This window comes from Cricetulus griseus (genome assembly GCF_003668045.3).
Source record: "Cricetulus griseus strain 17A/GY chromosome 1 unlocalized genomic scaffold, alternate assembly CriGri-PICRH-1.0 chr1_0, whole genome shotgun sequence".
Lineage (NCBI taxonomy): Eukaryota > Metazoa > Chordata > Mammalia > Rodentia > Cricetidae > Cricetulus > Cricetulus griseus.
In genome coordinates, this window is record NW_023276806.1 from 223,807,811 (window position 1) to 223,831,175 (window position 23,365).

Consider the following 23,365-nt stretch of genomic DNA (forward strand, 5'->3'; position numbering starts at 1 on the left):
TGACATTACAGATGCACAGAGCCCATTGTATGAGGAGATAGGCTCCTTTAGCAGAGTATCTGACTAAGAGCTAGTTCAAGGAGTAAGTCCTGAACTTCAGAACTGTCCCTGGAACATCCCTTCTGGAAGATATGAAGGCTGAAGGTACAGGAAGACTATGTATGGCTTCAACCCCGTAGAAGCTTGAAGCCTAGAGCAGGCATGAAGACAGGAGAGATGAATGGAGCAATTAAGTGTGCTAGAAAGGGTGTCAGGTATTTGGAAATACTTACAGAATGATCATTTCCTGTTCCAAAATGCAGAGGGATTTGCACACCTGGTTTATCTGTCATGACCTCCTTGCCTTGTAATTGGCTTATCTGTACTAAGTGCTCAGTAAATGCTACTTTCTTGTCTCCAACCTATTATCGGAATTATTATTTGCAAGTTAAATGTCACTGTTTTCTCTGTGCCCCAAATGCAATGTAGCCATCTGATTCATGCACCTGTTGCCATCTCGGGGTGTACCGTAAAATCATTAGCTAAGACAAAGTCATCTAACTCTATTTTTGGTTGATGTTTTGTATACCACGGTATCATGTAACTGATGTTCCTAATTCAAGGAGTAACTACAGAAACTTTTTAAAAATGTAATTTATCATTATTCCAACTTGTATCCTATTTTTCCTTGGTTAATAACATCTCACTTTGCAATGTCATCTTTTCTAATACCATATAAATCCAAGGATATTCCAGGACTCTTAAGTCTTGATTTATAGTTTACCCTAAGCTTCATCTTATGACATCATAACAATGTCCATTTAAAACACTGATAAATGCAATCAAGCCTACCTTCCCTCAGTTGACGCATATACTTTGCTATTCTGTTTTGTATTTACCTCTGGCTTACTTTTTCCTAACAACTGGCAAAGGTCTAGGAGTGACACTTTGGAGTTTTGATTGAGGCAATTAACCATTACTTTAACCTGATAATTAAATTAGTATAATATTATAACTAGCAAAGCTATTTGAATGCTTTTGAAGTCAAAATACACCAAACACCGTCATGTCACTACAAACATTATTTGAGTTTTACATATAAACTGTGCTTGCTGAGGAATAATATTTTTCTACTATATATCATATTGCATCTAAAATGATTAGAATATTCACATGGTGTATTCAAAGTCAATCAACTTTCTTCCTTGCCCACACCCTAAAGTCTGAATTTCTCTTAAGCAGAATATCGTGCAATTAATGAAAAGTTTTTAAAATTCCAAAATATATTTATTAGCCTGTAGTGCCAATAAAAAATAGAGTGAACCAGAGAGAGAGGAGAAGGGGGTGCAAATAGCCTCAGCTATGGAACTTTCAATAGCAGTCTCAGAAGCAAATGTCAAGCCAATATCACTGACCTGAGGAGATGTCAATTTGGCTTGTCTTGGTCTGTGTGGTGTTGATGTGGACGCCCACTTTGCTCTCCACAAGGTCAATCTCCACGTTGCCTAAGTTCTCTGCAAAGTGACTGAATAGCAGGAGACCACTGGGGTTCCAAGTCCTGAAATGGAAACTGACTGAGAACAGGTCCTGATTCGGTCTGCCAGGCACCTCCAGGTAGCTTGTAGCATTGAAGAAGACTGGTACTGTGTAGGGCTCCACGCAAGAGAAACTCAGATTCCCCTACAAACAAACAAGCATCTATGTGAGGCTACTGACAAAGAGGTGGTTCTACAAATATCCAGGGAGTGATGGAGGTTTTACCAAACATGACGGCTAGCATCCCAGCCTTATTTTGTGGGTGCATGGATCCTGATGGAACTTCCTGGAGTATTAGACCCAATACGAAATAGATGGACATCTAGTTCAAAGTGTAGCAAGCAATGCCAGTAAAGAGGCTGACAGTTTCTTAGCCTGCTATGATGGGGAGACCACAGGATGGTCTTCTGTTTTCATCTTATCATCATATTTTAAGGATCTTGATGACATTATTATCCCTGTGTCTCCCCTCCAATTATATATACATGTATGTGTACATGTATGTATAGTATTATATAATATATATGCAGGGTGTGGGTATGAGAAGGAAGGGAGTCTCTAGGGAGCTGAGTGAATTTCACTGAAACAACAACTAATAAGGTCCTGAGCAAATTTCTTATAAAATGTTAACTTTGTAGGGATGGTGGCAAAATGTTCTGTTTCATGATTTTTCTTAATGTTTTCAGTGTGTGTGCAGATTTTGATACAAAATTTATTCTGTGGTTGCCCACAAATAATGTGTTAAAACAGGATATATTTGTAGATGCCTTATACTTTATAAAATAGTTCAGCTATTCAAAGTCCTTTCTAGTTTCAACATGCTTTGTAGTTAACATTGCCTTAGTAATGAGCCCCTCCTATTTGGTGCTCTGTGTTTTGAGTACCAAATAGATATATCTGGGGCCAATATTGAACTAACATTTTACTTTTTAAAATACAAATAATAGGAATATAATTTGGATGCTTTGCATTCTACACCTTTTTTCTAAAGCACCAATTTCTGAGAACAATGAAAGGACCACTGTGATGTTATAACCAAAGCTTAAAAAGTGTGTGTGTGTGTGTGTGTGTGTGTGTGTGTGTGTGTGTGTGTGTGTGTGTCTGTGTGTGTCTGTGTGTGTCTGTGTGTCTGTGTTTGTCTGAGCACATAATAGATGGACTGTGTTTGTTAATGTGAGTGAATATTTGTGGGATATATGTTTGTGTGTTTGTATATAACTATAGTATGTTGCATATAAGCATGTGGAATATTGTTTTGTGCATGGAATATGGAGTATAGGTGCTTGTATGTAATAATTGCTATGTTAATGCATGCTCATATATGTATATATTATGTGCATGTCTTTATGAATTATTGTATGTGACGTATGTATGTGTGAATAATACATGGTATGTGTGTGCTACTATGTGGTCTATGTGTTTATTTGTGTGAATAGCATGTGGGGTATATAAATGCTTGTATAAACATTACATTGCACATATTGGTCAGCATTTATGCATAGTGTGTGGTGGTTTGAATAATGGCCCCATAGGCTCATATCATTGAATGGTTAGTCACCAAAGACTGATTGTTGGAAAGGATTAGAAAGATAGGCGTGGCCTTGTCAGGGGAAGTGTGTCACTGGGAATGGGCTTTGAAGTTTCAAAAGCCCATGCCAGGCTCAGGGTCTCTCTTTCCTTCTGCCTGTAGCTCTCTGATAATGCTTCAGAACCATGTTCACACTAAGCTGCCTGCCATGATATTTGACTGAAAATGTAAGCAGAGCTATAGGGAAGCTCCATGAAAAAAAAAGTTATTATCTTTGGGGCTACCCAACAGTACATAGAGATTCAGGCTGCTGAAACATCATCATTATTTGGTCTTCTTCAAGAAATCTGAAACAAGTCTCCATGGGATCTAGAAGAAACTCAACATGAGTTTTTGTGGCCCACCCTTTTATTTCACCAAAGAACAAAAATTAGTTTTATTGAACCTATTATTTATCTATTACTCTGATACTTCTTTTATATAACCTCACTATTCTTCTTTGACACTTCCATATATGTATCTAATTGATTGTGGTTACTCTTCCACCCTCTCCAGTCTCCCTCCTCCCCTGTCATCCTGTCCTCTTTTTTATAAATCTCATATGGACAGTTTAAAACCACTGGGAACAAAGACTGGCTTGACTCAAAGTCAGTGTGTATTCTGAGTATGTCAAGTATCTACACATTGTTAGGCAACATCGTGTTTTACACTTTTGACCTGATCCCAAACAGGGCGAAAAAGGCTAGACATTTGTTGTTATTCAATGCCACATTAAAAACAAGACAAGCATTCCAGAAAACCATTTCATGCACCTGGGATGAGTTCTGGTCACTCTGCCAGTACCCCTCACATAACAAGCCACATAACTGGCGGTTTTGGAGCCCATCCCATGTGGTGGGATTCCTTGCTCAGCCTTGATACAGGAGAGAGGGGCTGGGTCCTGCCTCAACTTGGTATGCCAGACTTTGTTGACTCCCCAGCGGAGACCTTACCCACTCTGAGGAGTGGGATGTGTAGAGGTGGGGAGGCAGGAGGAGAGAGGAGGAACTGGGGTTGGTATGTAAAATGTGAAAAACAGTAAATAAAAAAATAACCAAGGGGAAAACGTTCATGTGGATTTTGTAAACGGATCAATATTTGGACTCTTACCACATTTGATGGCTCTAACTTTTTCCTTCGGGCAAGATCAGTGATGTTGACACCATTGTAGTTGATACTTTCCATGCAACCCTTAAAATTCTTCCGATTACTGGAACTCGGCTTGCCAGAGAAAGGTATGCCTCCAAATGTTATCTTTGAGAAAAAAATATTTGCACTTTGTTACAACAAACTATACAAAATTATGAACACATTCAATGTTGGGCATCTTTATTTCAGTCAAAATTAAGCAAACATAATATCTTGACTACAAAATCTTTTTGCCCATTATATTATGTTGTTACTGAAATGCATAATGGAATCATTAATTCCAATTATTAGATTATAACGTGACCAACAAATACCAAACTTCCCTTGTAATTTTTAAACACCAAAGGCGTTTTATAAATGATCTTGAGAGTATTTTAAAATGATTTTATCTAGCAAGTTTATTCTATAAAGGAATATTAAAACTATATATTCATATTTATCTTTCAAGGACATGTTACCAATAAATGCCTTTAGTAATCTCAAGACAACCAGCACTAATGTAAGCTGATAAAAGTGTAACCTAAAGCAAGGAATACTGTAGTTACTCTCTGTGGACTCCATGAAGCCTAATGACTGTTTGAGTCAAAGGCTCATTAGAATTATTTTGAGTATAAAAAATAGCAGAAAAATAGCATTAGTGTATAGATTAGGGACTTTTGGGGAACAGGGGCTATAAGTTGAGTAGTCAAGCTTTACACATTTTATAGATCATGCTAAACTTAAGGATAAGACCAATCATCCTTAATATGCTCCTTTGGGTATCACTGTTATAGGGGATATGTTTTTTGCTCCCATGTATGTCTCACTACTTTCAAGATCTGCTGTTATAATATAGATGATACAGAATTATACCTAATCAGTATTGCTAGGAATATTTACCACTAATAGTGAGTTAGTAAATAAATGTAATGTATAATTGTAGTTGTAATTTCAGTGTCTATGAAGCAGACTTTTCCTTTTCAGGGCTATCATTTTCAATTTTCCCTTACAGTTTGAAATGTGAAAGCAATTGTTAAGGCATTTTCAAAAGTGAGGACTTTATATTTGATATAAGGAAAGGATGTTCAGCATTCTAGTAGGCTCATGAGTAAATTATGTTCCATTATTTGGTGCTATGGCATTTAAAATGCTTAATTAGTTTTAGAGAAAAAGACAAATTAATGACGGTTTACGAAACAATGTTTTGAAGAAGGCCCCACTTAAAATAAAATTAAGTATTATTAATCATGTTAGGCTGAATATACATCACTCCCAATGAGTTCATACATTAGAAGAGGAGCTAAGAACAAATTAAAACACATAATGTATAATTAGGAAATCATGAAACGAAAAACATGGAGTAATCAAAAATGGTAGCAAAGGAGAAAACCTTTGAAAGTCACAGTGTCCCTGGCCTTGATAGGTACTGTGAACTTCATCCCGATACTGACGGCAGTAACTATAATACAGTGAAATGTTATGTGGTTATGTGCAGGTGGTTTGCCCTTTGCTTTTAAGGAATTAATGGTAATCCATCTCAAGTTTTCTTTTTAAAAAAATATGAGTGGTATTATTGTGTGAGTGTGTGTGTGTGTGTGTGTGTGTGTGTGTGTGTGTGTGTGTGTGTGTGTGTGTGAGTGTGTGTGTGTGTGTATCTGAAGACACACATGTGGAGGACAGATGACAACTTGCAGAATTGGTTCTCTCTTTCCATCATGTGGGTCCCAGGCTTGATCTCTGTTCCCCAGGCTGGGCAGCAGGTGCCATTACTTGCCAAACTCTCTCCCTGGCTGATAAATTCTGTTGGGTGCTGGCAGCATCACATTTGGAAAACACTGTTGTCCTTGTTTCACATCACAGGTTTTGTCCTCCGTGCACATGTCTTCCTTTGATCAGGGCTCTGTTTTTCCACTGAGATGATAACTCACATGCACTGTAAATTTCTTCTGCTTTTAGTAACCATGGGTGTGTATTCACGGGAAGTACCGCTCCAAAGCATCGCAGGAGAGGGATAGAGGGTGCTTAGCACATCTAACCCAGTTTCCTTATGGAAGCAATTGCACATTAGTTTGCCAGTTACTTCTTGTCTTATAGTGCCATTGATGAAATGTCATTGTTGGACCACAACAATTTTAGGTATCCTAAAATTATGGTGATACAGTCCCTTTCTCAATTATCAGATCAAAAGTCATATTTGGGAGTTTCTTTTTGTAGTCTTAGCAAAAACACTACTACTTTTAACGTTTAATAGCCACTTAATTGGGTATGAAGTACTTTAGAGTATAGCAAATGCTTGCAGACACCTCTGCTGTACTTTCCCTACATCCTCTTTAGAATGAAGTATTAATTCTCTCCAGTTAGCTCTATCATCCTCAAGTCAACATATACATCATTTACCAACCTTTGGGGGAGTAGTTTGCTCTGACATTATTTCATTGGTAGGATTTATGTCACTCCAAGGTCATAAAAGGAGAAGGAAGAGTCTTTAAACCTATTTTCTGGACTATTGGTCATATTAAACATGGGAATGCAGAGGGCCTTCTTGGAGTAATTTGCCACCAGGGTAAAATATATATACAAGAGAAAAGGAAACTGCGGTGGAATGACATTTGAAACTAGAGCTAATTGCAAAAGGAGATGGAATAGCTTTCAGTGAAAAAGACAAACATGCATCTGTTATATAAGCATATGTACAAATATGTATATTTATAAAAAATCTTAACTGGTATGTCACATGATCTTAGGAGAAACATGATCTTATTTTCTTACTATATTAAGGAAATATGAATTACTCTTGTAACACAACCAGTGCAGTTCATAAAGGATTCAAAACCAGGCTTCCAGCTCTGCTGGTGGGGATATGGTTGATTTTCTCTGTGACAGTATTGTGTTTATAGGTATAAAAAGGACAGCAAGACTCACTTCCTTTTTCCCAAGTAGAGATGTGTTGTAATAAGCAATCATGGCAATTCATTCAAGGTACTGTAAGTGGCATTTAACTGAAGAACAGAATATATACTCCTTCCATCTCAGGCTACCATGTAGTTAGCAGTTTGACCACTGACAGTGATCTCTCTACTTCATAGTATAATAATACAACAAAAGAAGAGTGGACAGGGAAAACTTTGGGGCCACTTTCACACACAACAGTAATGTCATCATTGAGTCATGTCAAAGGTAGAAAGTATTAGATCATGCCTCTCTCTCTGCTGATTTATATTGTTGGGAATGAAGCAGATATATTCTGTCTACCCCTAGAAATGTTGTGTTGGATAAACTGATTGTTCTAGCTGGCTCATCAGGACTAATGTTAAAAGGAACCATTATTAAAACACAAATAAGACAGTGTTTAAATTAAGTTACTTTCAACAGACCTTTAATATATGCTCACAACTAAATGTTACACTTATTGTATGTGCTCTTCAGGTTATTTACACAGCACATATCTGATGTAAGTACTGTGTTGTGCAATGGTGGGTTAATGGGAATGTTTTTCTAGTCTCCCACCCAGTACAACCTAACTTACAGAATGAAATTCACTGTGGTGAAGTATTTACATATGAAAGTTAAAGAATCAGACCCATGCATTCCTCCTTTTTCACTCCAGTGAGAGCTTCTGAGAGCTTCCAGTCCACTCCTGCTAAGGCCCAATGTCCTTTACCTCAGACTACTCTGCAAGAACTGAAGTCACATATTTTGAGGGGAGCAGGACAGTGTTTGTGAACATGAGAATACTAGCTCTCTTATTCTTTATACTATAGTTTAATAATTCTATATGGATTTTACAAAATGTGTGTTATGTTAGGTTTGAAGTAAATTGTACCAGCTTGTGTGGCAGGAATGTACTTCCTCTGTTGGTACATCAAACAGACATGGGCAACTGTTCTGATACTGACTGTTAATAGGTCTCAGATTTCTTTAAATAACACATAAGTATCTTTACTTCCTACTATAAAATACAAAAGTGGACACAACCACTTTTACTGTGACCTGTAAGAATAGCAGTGTGGCTCCAGGAACAGGCCTCGGAAGGGAGGTGAGGAACTGAGGAGGGAGTTATTACCTCTGGTGCAAGCGGCTATCTAAAGAACGTCCATTGCCTGAAAGCCTCCTATGTTTCTTGTCCTCGGTGCTGCTTATCTCTTCCTGGGATAGAACAGCCAGTGGCAGGAGTTGCCAGGTGGCAAGTCCTTTAAGGACCTGTAATTTTCCACTGCCCTGGATAGCCCCTTAACTTATGGCTCCCAACACTTAAATGTGTCTTCTGTCCTTCCCTGGTACATGGGACAGAGTAAGTGAAAGAAAGAATAGGAGCAGGAGGACAATTACAAGGAAGGGGAGAATGAGCATCAGGAGGAAGAAGATGATGAAGAAGAGGAGGGGGAGGAAGGGGAACTCTACCATAGAGAAACTTGGCAAAGGCTGCTTCAGACAGATGATACAAGTCAGGACCCTCTGTCACAAATCACACCATCTCTACGCACTCACGGTACAGTGGCAGGAGAGTGGTATTCTTTCTCTGTAATCTTCTTGCCAAATGCTTGTAACAAAGACTAACCATGAGAGACATTTCATGTCAGAGACATTTCATCACAGGGCCATCTTCTGAATGAGCTTCCTCAGCACTTCTGAAAATTGACAAGGTCTACGAACTACCACTGTGGGACAGCTCTAGCCTGCCTTCTGTTTCTGTAAATAAAATTATACTGGAATAAAGGCATTCTCTTCCATCAAAAAAAAAAAAAGAATAGCTTCTGTTCCCAAAAAGAGAGATACTAGACACCAGCTGACCAATGAGAAATAATAATTCAATCTTCATCATTTTCAGTAAATTTATACTTCCTCATACTCCCTCTTCTGATAACTCATTCCAATCAATAGTTCAGACCCCCAAACCTGAGACTGTGTTGTATACAAAATGATTTGACACACAGAAATCCTAGAACTGTTGACCTCATGTAGAGTGTGTTGCATGTGCATGAGTATGTACAGATTTCATCAGAAACTCAGCAGGATCTGTGACCCCAAATCTTTAATTATGGTTTTTGAAAATTTGAATTATGTTTGCCCATGGCTAATGCTTCAGGATGTCTCCCTATTCTGTGACACTTCAAAGTTTATTAATGGAAGATGAATAATTCATCTGCAAGTCCTCTAATACACTAGAGCAGTAAGTCACAGGTGATGTTGCATCAGCTTTCAGGAGATTCAAATTTCTTGGATTTTCATCTTCTTTCACTATTAAAAGAATTATTTTAGTTTTGAGATTGTAATATATTTATATCACTTCTCCCTTCTCCTTCCTCCCTACAAACACTCTTATGTGTTCCACATGTTCTCTTTCAAATTCACGGCTTCTTTTAATAGTCATTTGTAGAAGGGTATTTTTGGAAGAAAGTAATTAACTTACATTTTTATGTTAATGTTTCCATTCACATATAAAATATATTTTATACCTATCAATTTAGATTTTTCACCAATAATTTTATGATAAGAATATTCTGTATTATTGAATTTTTACATATAAATGGAGGGTAGTGTGTGTATGCCCACACCCAACCCCCCCACACACAAAGTGCACATAGATTTTTGCTTTCTCACATATAGATTCCAAGGAATCCAAATATTCATAGCAGCCTCAGAGCTTGTCCCAATGTATACTAAATCTTTAAAAGCATCACAATTTTTAGCATCTCTTAGATATGATGTAAAAATACTGCTTTTTGGGCTGGACAATCCAGTATTCAGTTTTGGCCTGTTTTGTCTCATGACTTTCTGTTATGAGTTTTGGAGTAGCAGTTGACCAGAAAAAGAATGCCACTATAAAATTAGAGCAAAAATCTGAAAAGGTGTTCCAATACCTTAATTTTGTTCATTATCACACTGTTATTTAAAAGTAGGGAATTTTGCAAATGGCTATGAAATTATTAGGATGTAAATTTTAAAGTCATTCGAACCACCTAAGCTTTGGAAGATTATTAAAACTTTGGAAGATTATTAAATATCTACTAGTTCCATGAACTAAGAAAGTTTGGAAGCTTCTAACTGAGTGACATGATGTGCTTTTTATTTTTGCTTGGATACTGCTCCTGAGTGTACAGTGCTTTCTTCTTACTGCACGTAACACTACTGTTTACTATTGACAGATGTGATAGACTGTGATGAATTACTCTGATAATTTAGTTAAAACATTATATGTTAACTTGAATGTTATAAAATAATTACATATATATTTATATATATATATATTAGTCATCAAGGTGATGACTGAGTTTTTAAAAGTGGTTATATATTTTCTATATTTATTTATATGCATATGTGTGTGGGCATTCATGTGCTCCATTATGCTTGTTGAGAGTAGAGAACAGCTTGTTAGAGTCTATACTCTTTTTCCAATATTCATAGTGTAAGTTATTCAATTCAGGATTGAATTTAGGGTGCCAGGCACAGCAGCAGGTGCCTTTACCTTCTGATTATTCTTGTTGACCAGATTATTTTAAAAAATATTTTGTTATTTAGAAATTAAAATGTATCTTAATGGACAATTCTTTAAATGCTTTTCTTCTTTTATAACAACTATGAGGAAACAGTTTATGAAAAGACCAATCTATAGTCTAATTTATAATAGAAGATATTTTCATTTAATATAATCCAAAGGCAAGTGTATCTCCTGTATATGACACACTGCATAGTCTCATGAGTAATAGATGTCATAACTCATGGCCAGTCGTGATGGTTGGGAATAGGGGTTCATGGAGAAAGGCCGCTTAGGATGTTGGGGTTAGAAAGATAAAGGGATTTGTAGTAGCTGGAGCCTAGGGGGAAACACTTCGCTCTGTCTGAACCCACTCTCCAAAGGCACTGCAGACCAGGCCAAAGGGGACGAGGGACACTAAGGAATCTGGACCTTCTAAACACGAGAGGATCAATGTACATATGAAGCCACAGAGGCTGAGGCAGCAAGCACAGATTTAGCATAGGTCTTTCTCAGATGAGTCCTAGAGCTGAAAAGACAAGTGGACACATGCCCCCATACCTAACTGGGTTTCCTACGTCCTAATTCCTAGAATTGGAAACAATCCTTTGTCAGTGGTCTCACTGGTGAAACACACAACATTTAAGGGTGAGATGCATGTCCAAAATAGATGGCCAACAGAAAACGCTATCTTTGGAAGCTTCTTGTATCATAATATCATGTCAGGGATTTCCTTTGTTTTTTTAATTTTTAACTTATTTTTAACTTGTTTCATTTATTCATATATGCATCTCCACTCCACTAAAATTATGATTTTCATTTTAGTGTCTTTTTTAGGGTTCCTGGGTATATGAATGAGTGGGTTTCTGCATCTATATCTGTTCCTTGTCTTCTCTTGGGCTCTTTTCCTTCTATTCATTTTATCCTACTCCAATATGTTAGTTTATTTTATTAGTATCAAGGTTCCCCTACATTATCCCTTATCAGCCTGTTTGTTTTCCTTTCTTTTTAAAAGAAGATGTTCTTTATTTATAATGCATACAGTCTTCTGCCTGCACACTAGAAGAGGGAACCAGATCTGTTGTGAGCCACTATATGGTTGCTGGGACTTGAACTCAGGACCTTTGGACCAGAAGCTGGTTCTCTTAACCTTTGAGCCATCCCTCCAGCCCCCGCCTGTTTTCTAATGAGAAAAAAAGTGGGATGGAAGGGATGTTGAGTGGAGCTGGGAGGAGTTGAGGAAGTGGAGACCGTAATCAGGATATAGCATGTGAGAAGAAAAAGCTATATTCAATAAAAGGAATCAATTAAAATACAAATAATATGTACACAATTACACATATAATTTGTTAAGTAAATTAGATTTAAAGATTTCTCCTTTCTATAGAGAAGGAAGGAAAAGGGCTTGAGCCAACATGTGATTGACAGATATGTAATTAATAAAATGTGATAGCGCACTGTGCATTCACACCTCTTCCCTTACAGTCCCTCAGCCTTAAATGTACCTCATAGTCCAAGTCCAGGTAGTCAAACTCTCCATTGGTGCGGAAATGCTGCATGCTCCTGTCCAGTGTCAGGTTAATGCTGCGTCCCTGGCGCTCAATGAGCACTGAGTGCCAGTGGTGATCATCCAGCAGGCTTCCTGATGTCACAGATGTGTGGCCATAGATGGGGCCAAGCTGGTTGCTTCCTGTGCAGAGGGAGCAAAAGAGAATTAAGACATTGACCACACATCCCACTCTACAGATCTTCCCTCTACAATGTGATGTCAATGCTCAGTGGGAGCTCTGTCTATTGAAGCTGGTATAGGAGAACCAGGATTCTTGCAGTAGGTATAAATACAATCTAATTAAAATTGAGGAAACACCTGGTTTTTAAAAAGAAAATGCAAACATTTTTGGACAGTATTGTGAATTCTGCTAAGTTTTGGTGGGTGGGTGGGGGTTATCAGCTCAGTATCAAATGGGCTCAGGTGCCAGAGGGCCTGGGGTCTGATGGTGCCACCACATTTGTTTGATGCTTAGATGGGGACAGCCTGGTCACTGATCTGAGTCTGGTTGCTGACCTACAAAATGGGGAGAGTAATCCTTGTTTCTTCAGATATGATGATGAAATCAAAAGTGTCTGGGTGATAATCAAGTGTGTGTGTGTGTGTGTGTGTGTGTGTGTGTGTGTGTGTGTGTGTGCATTCACATGTATGTGTGTGTGCCTGTGTGTTTGTGTATCTGTGTATACATGCATGTGTGTATATGTGCGTTTGCATGCATGCATGCATTTGTGAAATCATGTGTATATGCATGAAGGTGTGTGTGTGTGTGTGTGTGTGTGTGTGTGTGTGTGTGTGTGTGTGCACAATCACGTACTAGCACCCAAGTGTACATGCACCCATGTTCTCCTTTCTTTGTCAGGAGACAAGAAAGACAAGATGAGAAATAAAAGAGAAATAAGTCCAAATAGCAAAGCTGTCCAAAATTTTAGTACTGGAAACACACACACAAAGTGTCTGAGAAGCAGGATGTTCACCTGCTATTGACAGATGGCACTAAAGAATGTCAGTAGATGCTTGAGTCATAAATCCAAGCCAGCCAATGAAACTTTGGAAGTGAACTACTTTCTAGTGAAATGTTAATGAACTCTTTTTGGAGAGGTCATAGAATGAGCAAGCAATGTATTTTACATAGGCAATGTTACATCTCTATAAACCACAGTTGATTTTCAAAGGTTACTACTCTACATGTTTCATTAGAGAAAATTAAGGTGAAAACAGCTCTGAAAAAAATATCTTGAACTAGTAAAGTAGCTTAGTGTGTAAAGGCGCTTGCTGTCTTACTGACACCCTGAGTTGGATTCCAGAGACCCACATTATAGGAGAGATTAGACTCCTGTGGACTGTCCTCTGACTTTCACACATACACTGTGACACACATGTGTTCCCCTCCATGTGCACATGTGAAATAAATTTTTAAAATTGAAATTAAAACATTTACTTAGACACACCTCAACTGTCATATGTATGTATACCCAGGTTCATGTAGACAGGTATTTTACAAATGCCTTTATTTGGGATCTGGTCCCCCACTGAACCTTTCTCTTCTATTCTACAGGGTTGTGTGTTACAAAGATATCCAAGCTCCCCCCGAAAACAAATACTTGTTCCTGATTACTAACAATATTATGAAAAATAAACAAGAGAAACGTAATGCAAATTATTTTCTCTATTCAAAACAGTTTGATTTATTTCCTTCTAGATGGTTTTCCATATACAACCATTTAATTATTCATTGTATGCATATATATTTACATGAAACCTTTGATATGTTAGTTATTTTACTTGAGTACAATGAATATTCTAGCGGCTTCATACTGTGCTGCAAAGCTGCTGCCCACTGCAGCTCACTGGATAAAAGAACACACCCACTGCAGCTCACTGGATAAAAGAGCACACCCACTGCAGCTCACTATAAAATTAAGAGAACATCATCATTCCCCTGTCTATGGACAACACATGAAATCAAAAGTGTCTGGGTGATAATCAAGTGTGTGTGTGTGTGTGTGCAGGACAACAACCTGCACTCACAGCATTTTCCAACGGGATGACTTCCAAGTCTTTGACCTGTATCCAGGGATGGATACAAGTGAGTTGAACGCCTGTATTGAGACTTACAATACCATCATTATCCTGACATGTAGAATTCTTATTACCACTTTTTAGCATAGAAAATCAAGACATTGTGGGTCATGTGACAAACTCTGGAATGTAGAGAATAGATGTGAGTATACATTGATGTGAACCCTGCTGAAACTAACCACTGTGTTGTTGTAAATGAGAATAGTCTAGGGGGTAAGAGATGGCTCAGCAGTTAACAGGAGTTGTTGCTTGCATTGGCTCATGCAAATTTTGGCTCATAAATTTTATGTCGAACTGACACACAATCTAGAGTCATTTGGGAGGAGGGAACGCCATTGAGAAAATGTCCCCACCATGCATCCCTGGCAGTAGGACCAGGATCTATCCCTGGTGCACGAGCCCATTACCTATGGTGGGATGCCATGCTCAGCCTTAATGCAGGTAGGGGAAGGAGAACTTGGTCCTCCCTCAACTTAATTTGCCAGCCTATGTTGACTACCCATTGGAAGACTTACCCTTTGGTAATTGGATTGGGGGTTGGCTGCGGGGGAAAACAAGGGGTGGGAGGAGGTATATGAGGGAGAACTATGGTTGGAATGAAAAATGAAATTTAAAAAAAAAAATCTCATAGGCTCTGACTACCAGCACTTAACACCGCCTATGTAAACAACTACTTGAAGACATTATGAAACAGTCATACATTGAATTTGTCTGCAATTATTAGGAAGCTGCAGGAATCTTTCCTCTGTGAACGGTGTTGAGACTAATTACTTTTCCATTGGTATTTCCAAAAGTTATTTCAAGTCTTCTCTCCATTCTGGAGGAATTACTTTGTATTGACTTATTCGAGGGTTCTGTGCTTACCCCTCACTGGATTTTATGAATTTATCCTGTGCTTCTTCTCTCTAGCACTGAAGGGTCAGTCAGTGTCATCTAGACCAGACATCTATCCTCATAAAGGAAATCACTCTGTGCCAACTTGATTAGTCTCCTTATGGGGAACCAAGGTCACTGGCAGCCTTCATACTTTCCACAGTACCAAAGCCAAGTTGGTTTTTCAAGTTGTCCCAACATCAGACAAACTATGGTGAACACCTCCTAAAGCTTTCTTCACAAAAGTAATAATTCCATCACTGTCTTAGACCCATTCTCTGGAATTTTATTTATGTTTCCCTGTGAATTTATGCACCAAGAGTGACGCATACGGCCGTGGCTGATGGTCATGCTCATTTTCCAGGGTCATGACAGGTGCGGTTCAGTGGTTGCCTGGGTGGTAAGCAGACTACAGGCTAGTGTCTCATCATCACTCACAGTGCCATGATGGACAGTTATATTTTATATAATACAATTGGCTTTGAATGGAATACAGTGCACTTCTATAGAATTAAAACTTGCACATATATGCATCCAGGTTAAAACGGATATGCATATAAAAAGAATCCTTTGTTTAAAATGAACTAACATTAAACACATTTTATATAACCAATATTTTTTTATAAATTTTACTTCCTCCAAATTCTGATGGTGAAATAATATTGAAAAATATATCTTTGGACTTAAGTCTTTTTCACAATGTCTCATTTTTTTAAAAAAATGATGCATAATTAAAATAGGCAAACTACTTCAAATATCTGAAGGATGTAGTTAGATAATTTTCTCCCAAGTATCTTTATTAGAAGAATAGAAACAAAAGATCCTTTTTGTCACTTACCCATAAACCCTGAAAAGACACACTTAATAATTCAACAAATATATTACCTTCCATTTTATTGTTTGTTATGCTTATAGCTGATGTGATGGAGTATTCAATATCTTTGTGTTTAATTTTTTCTATTCTGTGTTATCTTTTGTATTCAATGCATACATTTTTCTCTTTGCAGCTTGGAACTGTTATGGAGTGGTGTGATTGTTTTTTCCATGAATGACAGTAAAATTGCATACATAACATTTGCATATTATTTGGCTTTCCATACATTTTATTTTAATGCAGAAATACAGTGGTTTTTATAAATATGTGATTCACATTTTCATCATTTTTACTTTTAATATGGATAATATGTAGTCAAAGCTACGTTCTTATGGAATTGTATTATTGCACACAAAATAACCCTAATTAAATATGTGTTCCTAGACTTGACATCAGTCCTCAAAATAAGTTAACACACAGTAGTCAAGACATCCTCAGGAATACACAGAGTATCCAGGACAGTGCAGGGTAGGGAAATTCAATGGGCAAGGGCTGTTCTAGGTATTTAAATCTTCGATTTTGTAGCTTTTACTGGTGATGAATTTAGTTATTCATTTATTTTAAGTTATTATTTTGTAGAATTCTTATTACAACAGAGAAAATAAAACCCATAGACTACATGTAGCCTTGTGTACCCCTAATCTAAAACCAAGAACGCTGAGCCAAGCAAGAGAAAGAAGTATCATTGCCTTGTACAATCTGGAATTCTGAATGCCACTGCCAATGTTGTGACCATTTTCTTCAGCAATCCATGAGTTTCAGTCACATGATCAGCAAGTCAACATGTATGGTCTCTTCTACTTAAAAGTAGTAGAAAAATCTGGTGAGACAGCTGGTTGCCTCATTCCCCCACCCATATCTCATTCCTCTGCTTCTTTTTAGTTGTCTGACCACATTAAAATATTTATTTCCATGAGTCCTACTCTTCCTTCTCTTATAAAACAATTTAAACAGAATGTTCTCTCAATTCCTCAGAGAGTGAGTAAACAGTACCCTTCATATTGACAATGTCAGTACTAACCTGTCTGTCTTCATATCAGCAGAGACCTAAGGTGAGTGACATAGCACTGGTCATGCCTCTGTCTTTGGGTTCTGGGTTACTACACACTCTTTAAGTCTCTTCTCTCCACTTACTACTTAGTTCACCCCCATCATGCACTCTCCTCTGATATGCTGTAATTGACCCCATATGAAGACCTTTTGTTTATTAATAGGCAGCTCAAATGGGCTCTCTTCCCACTAATCCCTGTAATTCCTTCTGCCTTCCTTTTATTTTCTGTTTCTGAAAAATGACACTAACCGTTCATCTAGTGCCTGAGCCTAATTCCTAGGAATTAGTCTTTGTTTCTCTTTTCTTCTTGCTTCATAAACAATTCATCATGGTCATGCTGAATTTACCACTAACATCATTTCTCTGATACATTTCTCTTTATCTCTCCTGATAATTTTCCATGGATGTCAGCACCACCTCTCCCCAACCGTGAAGATGTCTTCTTTGACTCTCATGCTGACTTAGGCAGTTCTTCCCATGAGAGTCTCAGTGCACCTCTGAAGTGAGCATCATCACATCTTAATATCCGGATGTGAGTATCCTACAGAACCTGATCAATTCCATCTCCCGGACTTCCTTTCTTGTTTTCAGACATTCACTGCATGTATCCACTACAGTTTGTTTTTTGTTCCATAAGCATGTGAGCTCTTTATCTACAATGGTCTATCCTTGCGCAATCTTCTCTCTTCTGTTGTTTTCATGCTTCCTCCTCCCCCCATCACTTAGATCTTATCTTGAACACTGTGGGTTTTTTTTTGCCCTAATACAGGCTTTTTCCTCATACATTCTGATATTGGTCCTATGGCTTCTTAAGGTGGCATTTAAATCTGAGCTCACTATAATACATACTTACTGAACTGATTTCCTACTGGGGTAGTTCACAAACTTAATCAGACATTGTCTTTCTGTTCTCTGATGTGTACTATCATCTACTATAACATTGAGCATAGTATAACTGTTTCAGCAAACATTTTGTTGAATGAATAATGTTATGAGTTGAATCTAAAGTGTCCCCCAAAATTTGATGGTAAAAGCTTCAGTACCAGCTGATGAGGTTTACAAAATGATTGGACAATGTTTATCTTAACCACATAGATGGATTGGTCAACACACCATTGCAATAATGATTGGATTGTGATATTGAGAGGTGACAGGCAGTAGGGGGTAGATCCTAGTTTAAAGAACTAGGTCATAGAAAGTGGAGCACTGAAGTGTCTATCTTGTTTCTAACTTCTTTCATTCTTTCTGTTTCTTGGTCCCCACAAGCATACTTGTTCCACCATGCCCTTTTTCCATGGTGTTCTACCTCAGCAAAAGTGCAGAGGTATGGGTCCAGTAACTACAGATTTAGACATCTGAAACAGGAACCAATATAATCTTTCCTCTTTTAAGTATTTTTTTCAGGTATATTGTCACAGTGATAAGAAGATGACTAACAGAAATAGGTATACAAAAAGATACTCTGCTACCAGAGATGAAAAATAATTGACAATAATTTTAAAGGACTATATAACATTTAAAATTCTTTGGATTTATTTATTTTATATGCATTAGTGCATTGCTTACATGTATGTTCACCATGTACATGCCTGGTGCCCATGAAGATCAAAAGATGTCATTAGATCCCATGGACCTGGAGTTACATTGGTGACACTTGTGAGCTATCATGGGAATTAAAACTGGGCCCTCTGCAAGAGCAGCCCATGCTCTCCACTGCTGAGTCATCTCTCCAGCTCCTTCCTTATAAACATTTCAAAGATGGCAAAAAAAAAAAAATAGAAAATCCCAACAAACCTAGATTTAAACTGAGGACCAGCTTGGCTTTTTTCAGTTCCAAGGTAATGTAATCCCCTTGCTGTCCTTCACCATGCAATATTACTCCTTCACTTTCAGAGGTCTTGAATTTCAAAGCAATGACATCTTTGAGTGTTTTCATCTTCTTGTTTCTGAATCGGTATGGTAACACAACATGGCCATCAAAGTTGATAACATCAGCCCCTGAGAGGAGAGAGAAACACCTCATTAGTCTGGTAGCTTTAGATGAGCACCTACTTCCAGCTTAGTGCCTGCTCAAGAAAATGGGGGTTGAGTGTTGTCCTGAGAAGTATAGATCCAAATGCTTTTTCTTTAAATTTACCATGTGCTTTAAAGTGGATTGGCTGGTGAGTTTTGATATGAACAGTCATAAGGACACCTATAAATAAACAATTTTATTTTAATTACTATGTTAACGATACTAACTCAATTAATATGAATATAATTAAAATTTCAACTTGGAAAATGTACAGTTTAGTGAAAAGGAGTAAGAGAAAAATTATTAATCTTTTGAGAGTTTCATACAACATGTTTTGATAATTTTCACTCCACTTCCCAACGTTTTTCATGTCCAATCCCCTTGCCTACCCATTCAACTATTTATATAGTATATATACTATACTATACTATACTATACTATACACACACACTCACACACACACACACACACACACACACACACACACACACACACACACACACACACACACACACAGCATACTTGTTCCACCATACCCTTTCTCCATTTTCCAGAAGCTAAGGACTGCCAATAGCTCCACAGTATGGATGTCGTTGTGTGACAAGCTCCCCACTTTATGCTGGGGTTTGGTTTGGCTTGGGCTTGCACAGGTTTTGCCCATGCTGCCCCAACTGCTAACATTGTAATATCTGGAGCTGCCCTGCTGTGTCCAGGAGACACTGTTTCCTCGTAGCCAACCACTACCTCTGGCTCTCAAACTTTCTAAAATATGTTTAGTTCTAAGTTATTATGAGACTTAATATTTCTTCCTTAAGGAAGATAATTCTTTACAACATAATAAATACATTTTAATTTGAAAATGTATTGCTTCTCTTTCCTAAATGTAAGTATGCATAAACTTAAAATATAACATTGGGTGGTATACTGATTTGACCTAATGTTGACCCTCTTTCTACATTGTTAGTAAGTTTGTTGTAGGATTTTTTTGCAACTAATAGTACTTTAGGCACCCTTTTCCAACATGGCCTCTTGGGGAGCTTCATATATGTGTCCCAGACTCCATCCTGGCCCCTTGCATTTGGATTGAGGAAAGTAGGCACTAATAATTTAGGCTCCAATAATTAAATTCAGATATCCAGATATCCAGAGTTACCTGTTCTGAGTTGGACAAACAAATATCCAGCTGTACTGTGGCTGGAGTAGCTCTAATTTGAATGTAAGGGTCACATTGAAATTTCCATAGGTGGGTGAATGTGCAGATTGTATGTTACATTTGTTTCATCATGGATACTCATTTACATATAATTTAGTCACTTGTTTAGCAGTAAGAGTGAGAGAAAAACGTGTGTCCTCCATGTCTTCACAATGGTTTTCCAGACAATGGAATGGTCCTAAAGAGAATTATTAAAATGCAGATTAAATATTTCTATAGCTACAGGGAGTTGCCATTTTTAGATATTTATTGTAAAGATATTTTCAAAATCCTGTGTCTGTTACCTTTTAATTTTGAAATTGCAGAAAATTTGTCAAAGTGGATTGTTCTACTACCTGAAAATCATAGTTTTGTACAAAGCCAACCTTTAGGCTATGAAGCTCTTCCTAAAATACTCCCATGGGAAGATAGTGACAGAGAAAGAACAGGGAGTTGAAAGCTCAGTGGAGAAATGTTTTCTCATTTCATATTCTGATTTTCTGGCATGTGCTTAGTTCTAGCACTGCATGGGGGGGTGGAGTTTGATTTGCAATAAGCAGAGTGAACCATTAGACCAGCTATGTGGCCAGCCAGCACGGTGGTAGAGGAAGTGAAGTCCACTCTTCCCATGCAGCTCTTTTGAGTGCCATCTGTAATGCCAAGCATTTGTTCTCTAGACAGAGAACAGTAGTAACTCTTTCTAACATTATTTAAGGCTTAATGTCTGTTTTCTATAAAGTTACCGATAGCTTTTGTATGCTTAAAAAATACGAAGGCGATGATCTGAAATCCTTTCCTTTATATCAGAGAGCAAGGCTGTCTTTTTTTTTAAGTTAAGAGTTAAGAGAAGGGCTAAGGAGATGGCTCAGTTAGTAAAGTGTTTGTTATGTAAGCACATAAAAAGCCAGGTGTGAGCTAAACATTGAACTGAACTCCTGGAACCCAGTTGCAGAGAGGGAGGAGTGATGAGCAAAGAGGTCAAGAGCACGCTGGTGAAACCCACAGAAACAGCTGACCTGAGCAAGGGGGAGCTCATAGTCCCCAAACTGATAGTTGGGAGGCCAGAATGGGATTGCTCCAGACCTTTGAACATGGGTGTCAGTGAGGAGGCCTCTGCAATCTATGGGGCCTCGGTTAGTAGATCAGTATTTATCCCTGGTGCACGAATGGACTTTGGGAGTCTATTCCACATGGAAGGATGCTCTCTCACTCTGGACAAATGGGGAAGGGCCTAGGCCCTGCTTGGGATGATATGACAGATTTTGGAGATCCCCATGGAGGGCCTCACCTTCCCTGGGGAGCAGAGTCGGGATGGGGTGGGGTTTGGGGACGTTAGTGGGGGCAGGGGAGGAAGGGAGGGAGAGAGAGCTGGGATTGACATGTGAAGCAAGCTTGTTACTAATTTAAATAATAAATAAATAAATAAATAAATAAATAAATAAAAAACCAGGTGTGGTGGGGCAAGCTTGTAATGTGAGCCCAGAATTGGTAAAGACAGGAGAAGCCTCAGCGCTTACTGCTCAGTTAATCTTGCTGAATCTATAAACTCCAGGTTCAGCGACATCCCATCTCAAAAAAGGTAAGGATGAGACTTAGGAAAATTCATGACTTTGCTTTGGTTTTCACAGGCACAAGCATACACATGCACAAACATCAGAACACCTACACATTTATACCACACACAAATAAACTCTTAAAGGCATATTAATTACTTGAAAGTTTCAAGAGCCAAACTTAACTTTGTACTTTCAGTTTTCTTATATTCAGTTCTGCTGCCCATAAAAATCCCTTCATAATCCTAAAACTCCCATTCTCAGTGACCGCACAATGGGAATTTATATTAATACAGAGGGTGGAGGAACAATCATTAAGTATTGGCTTCTGCTCACACTGCAAAACCAATTAACCTAGATATTAATCATCTATACTGTGAAAGCTGAACTCCAGTGGCAATATCTTCTTCATCCATGATGAGAGGTAAAAACGGTACCCAATATTCTATTCAGATCTTAGTTGAATTTATAATCCCACAGTTGGTAGAAATTCCTTTTTGTCTTGAAAAGTGGATAAATGAAAAGCATGGGAAAGGGAGTTAGTTATGACCTCTGGAGAGTAATTTTGCCACCAGCTTCCTATCAGTGACAATTGAATAATAGAGCCATCGTTGCTTTATATGCCTTCTATATATATTAATTGTGACAGATAATGCTTCTCACTCAGTCCTCAGGAAGCAAATGTCCCTTCAGCCCAGATAGAGGCAAGAAATATCTACCTTTATATGTTCATATAAATAGAAATCTCTATGCAGTGCCAGGAACAGAATAGTGATTTGTGCGAACGTGCATGCTTTGCTGCTTCATACTTAGCACAATAGGGAAGTGTGGCAGAGACAGTGGGTGTGGTTTATTGCTTCTAGACAGCCCTATCTTACAGATAAAAATCAGGAAGGGAAGCTATTCACATTGCCCAGCCTCATTTTACCCATAAGTCCTTAGTGACGGGATGAAACACTGGTAAAATGATCTTCGAGCCAGACCTCATGCATTACAAAGTCAAATATGTTGCTCTATGAATAGCCTAAATTATTTTGAAATATCCACCTATTCTCTTGTGACTGTGAGCTGAGAGCTAGTTTGGAAATTATAAAAATCCCTGAGATGATGTGTAATACAATTTACACTTAAACACCTATCATACCTCTTTAAAAGAGTCTGTGATGTTGTATAATAATGCAAACAACATCCACCACAGACTAGTTCTATTTCCTATGAAAAATAAATTAAAATTTCACTTACAGTCTAATAATATGTTGTGCTTATTTTAGGACAAGCTACTTTTTTCTATGATTTTGATTACTTATCACTCCCTAAAATTAAGATTTCTCTATAGTGATTAAATATGTGTGGTTGAACTGTTTAAGCAATCTGAACAACAATAATGGGTATTCAAAAGTGAATGCCAAATCATAGTGTTTCCACAATTTTGCTTCTAACAATAACTCAGGGAGCTGGGAATGTGCCCAACTCATCAAATACTCATGCAATGAGG

The 23,365-nt window shown here is 37.9% G+C and overlaps 1 protein-coding gene across 1 annotated transcript in view; it reads right to left on the reverse strand.

The window, feature by feature from the left end:
• Cntnap2 (contactin associated protein 2) overlaps nt 1-23,365 on the reverse strand; it is a 1,481,094-nt gene that overhangs the window by 1,149,140 nt on the left and 308,589 nt on the right. The window contains exons 5-8 of the mRNA XM_035451404.1: nt 18,906-19,109; nt 12,191-12,375; nt 4,193-4,336; nt 1,395-1,659 (exon numbers count right to left, since the gene is read on the reverse strand). Of these exons, the coding sequence (XP_035307295.1) occupies nt 1,395-1,659; nt 4,193-4,336; nt 12,191-12,375; nt 18,906-19,109 (798 nt within the window). The remainder of the gene's footprint in view (nt 1-1,394; nt 1,660-4,192; nt 4,337-12,190; nt 12,376-18,905; nt 19,110-23,365) is intronic.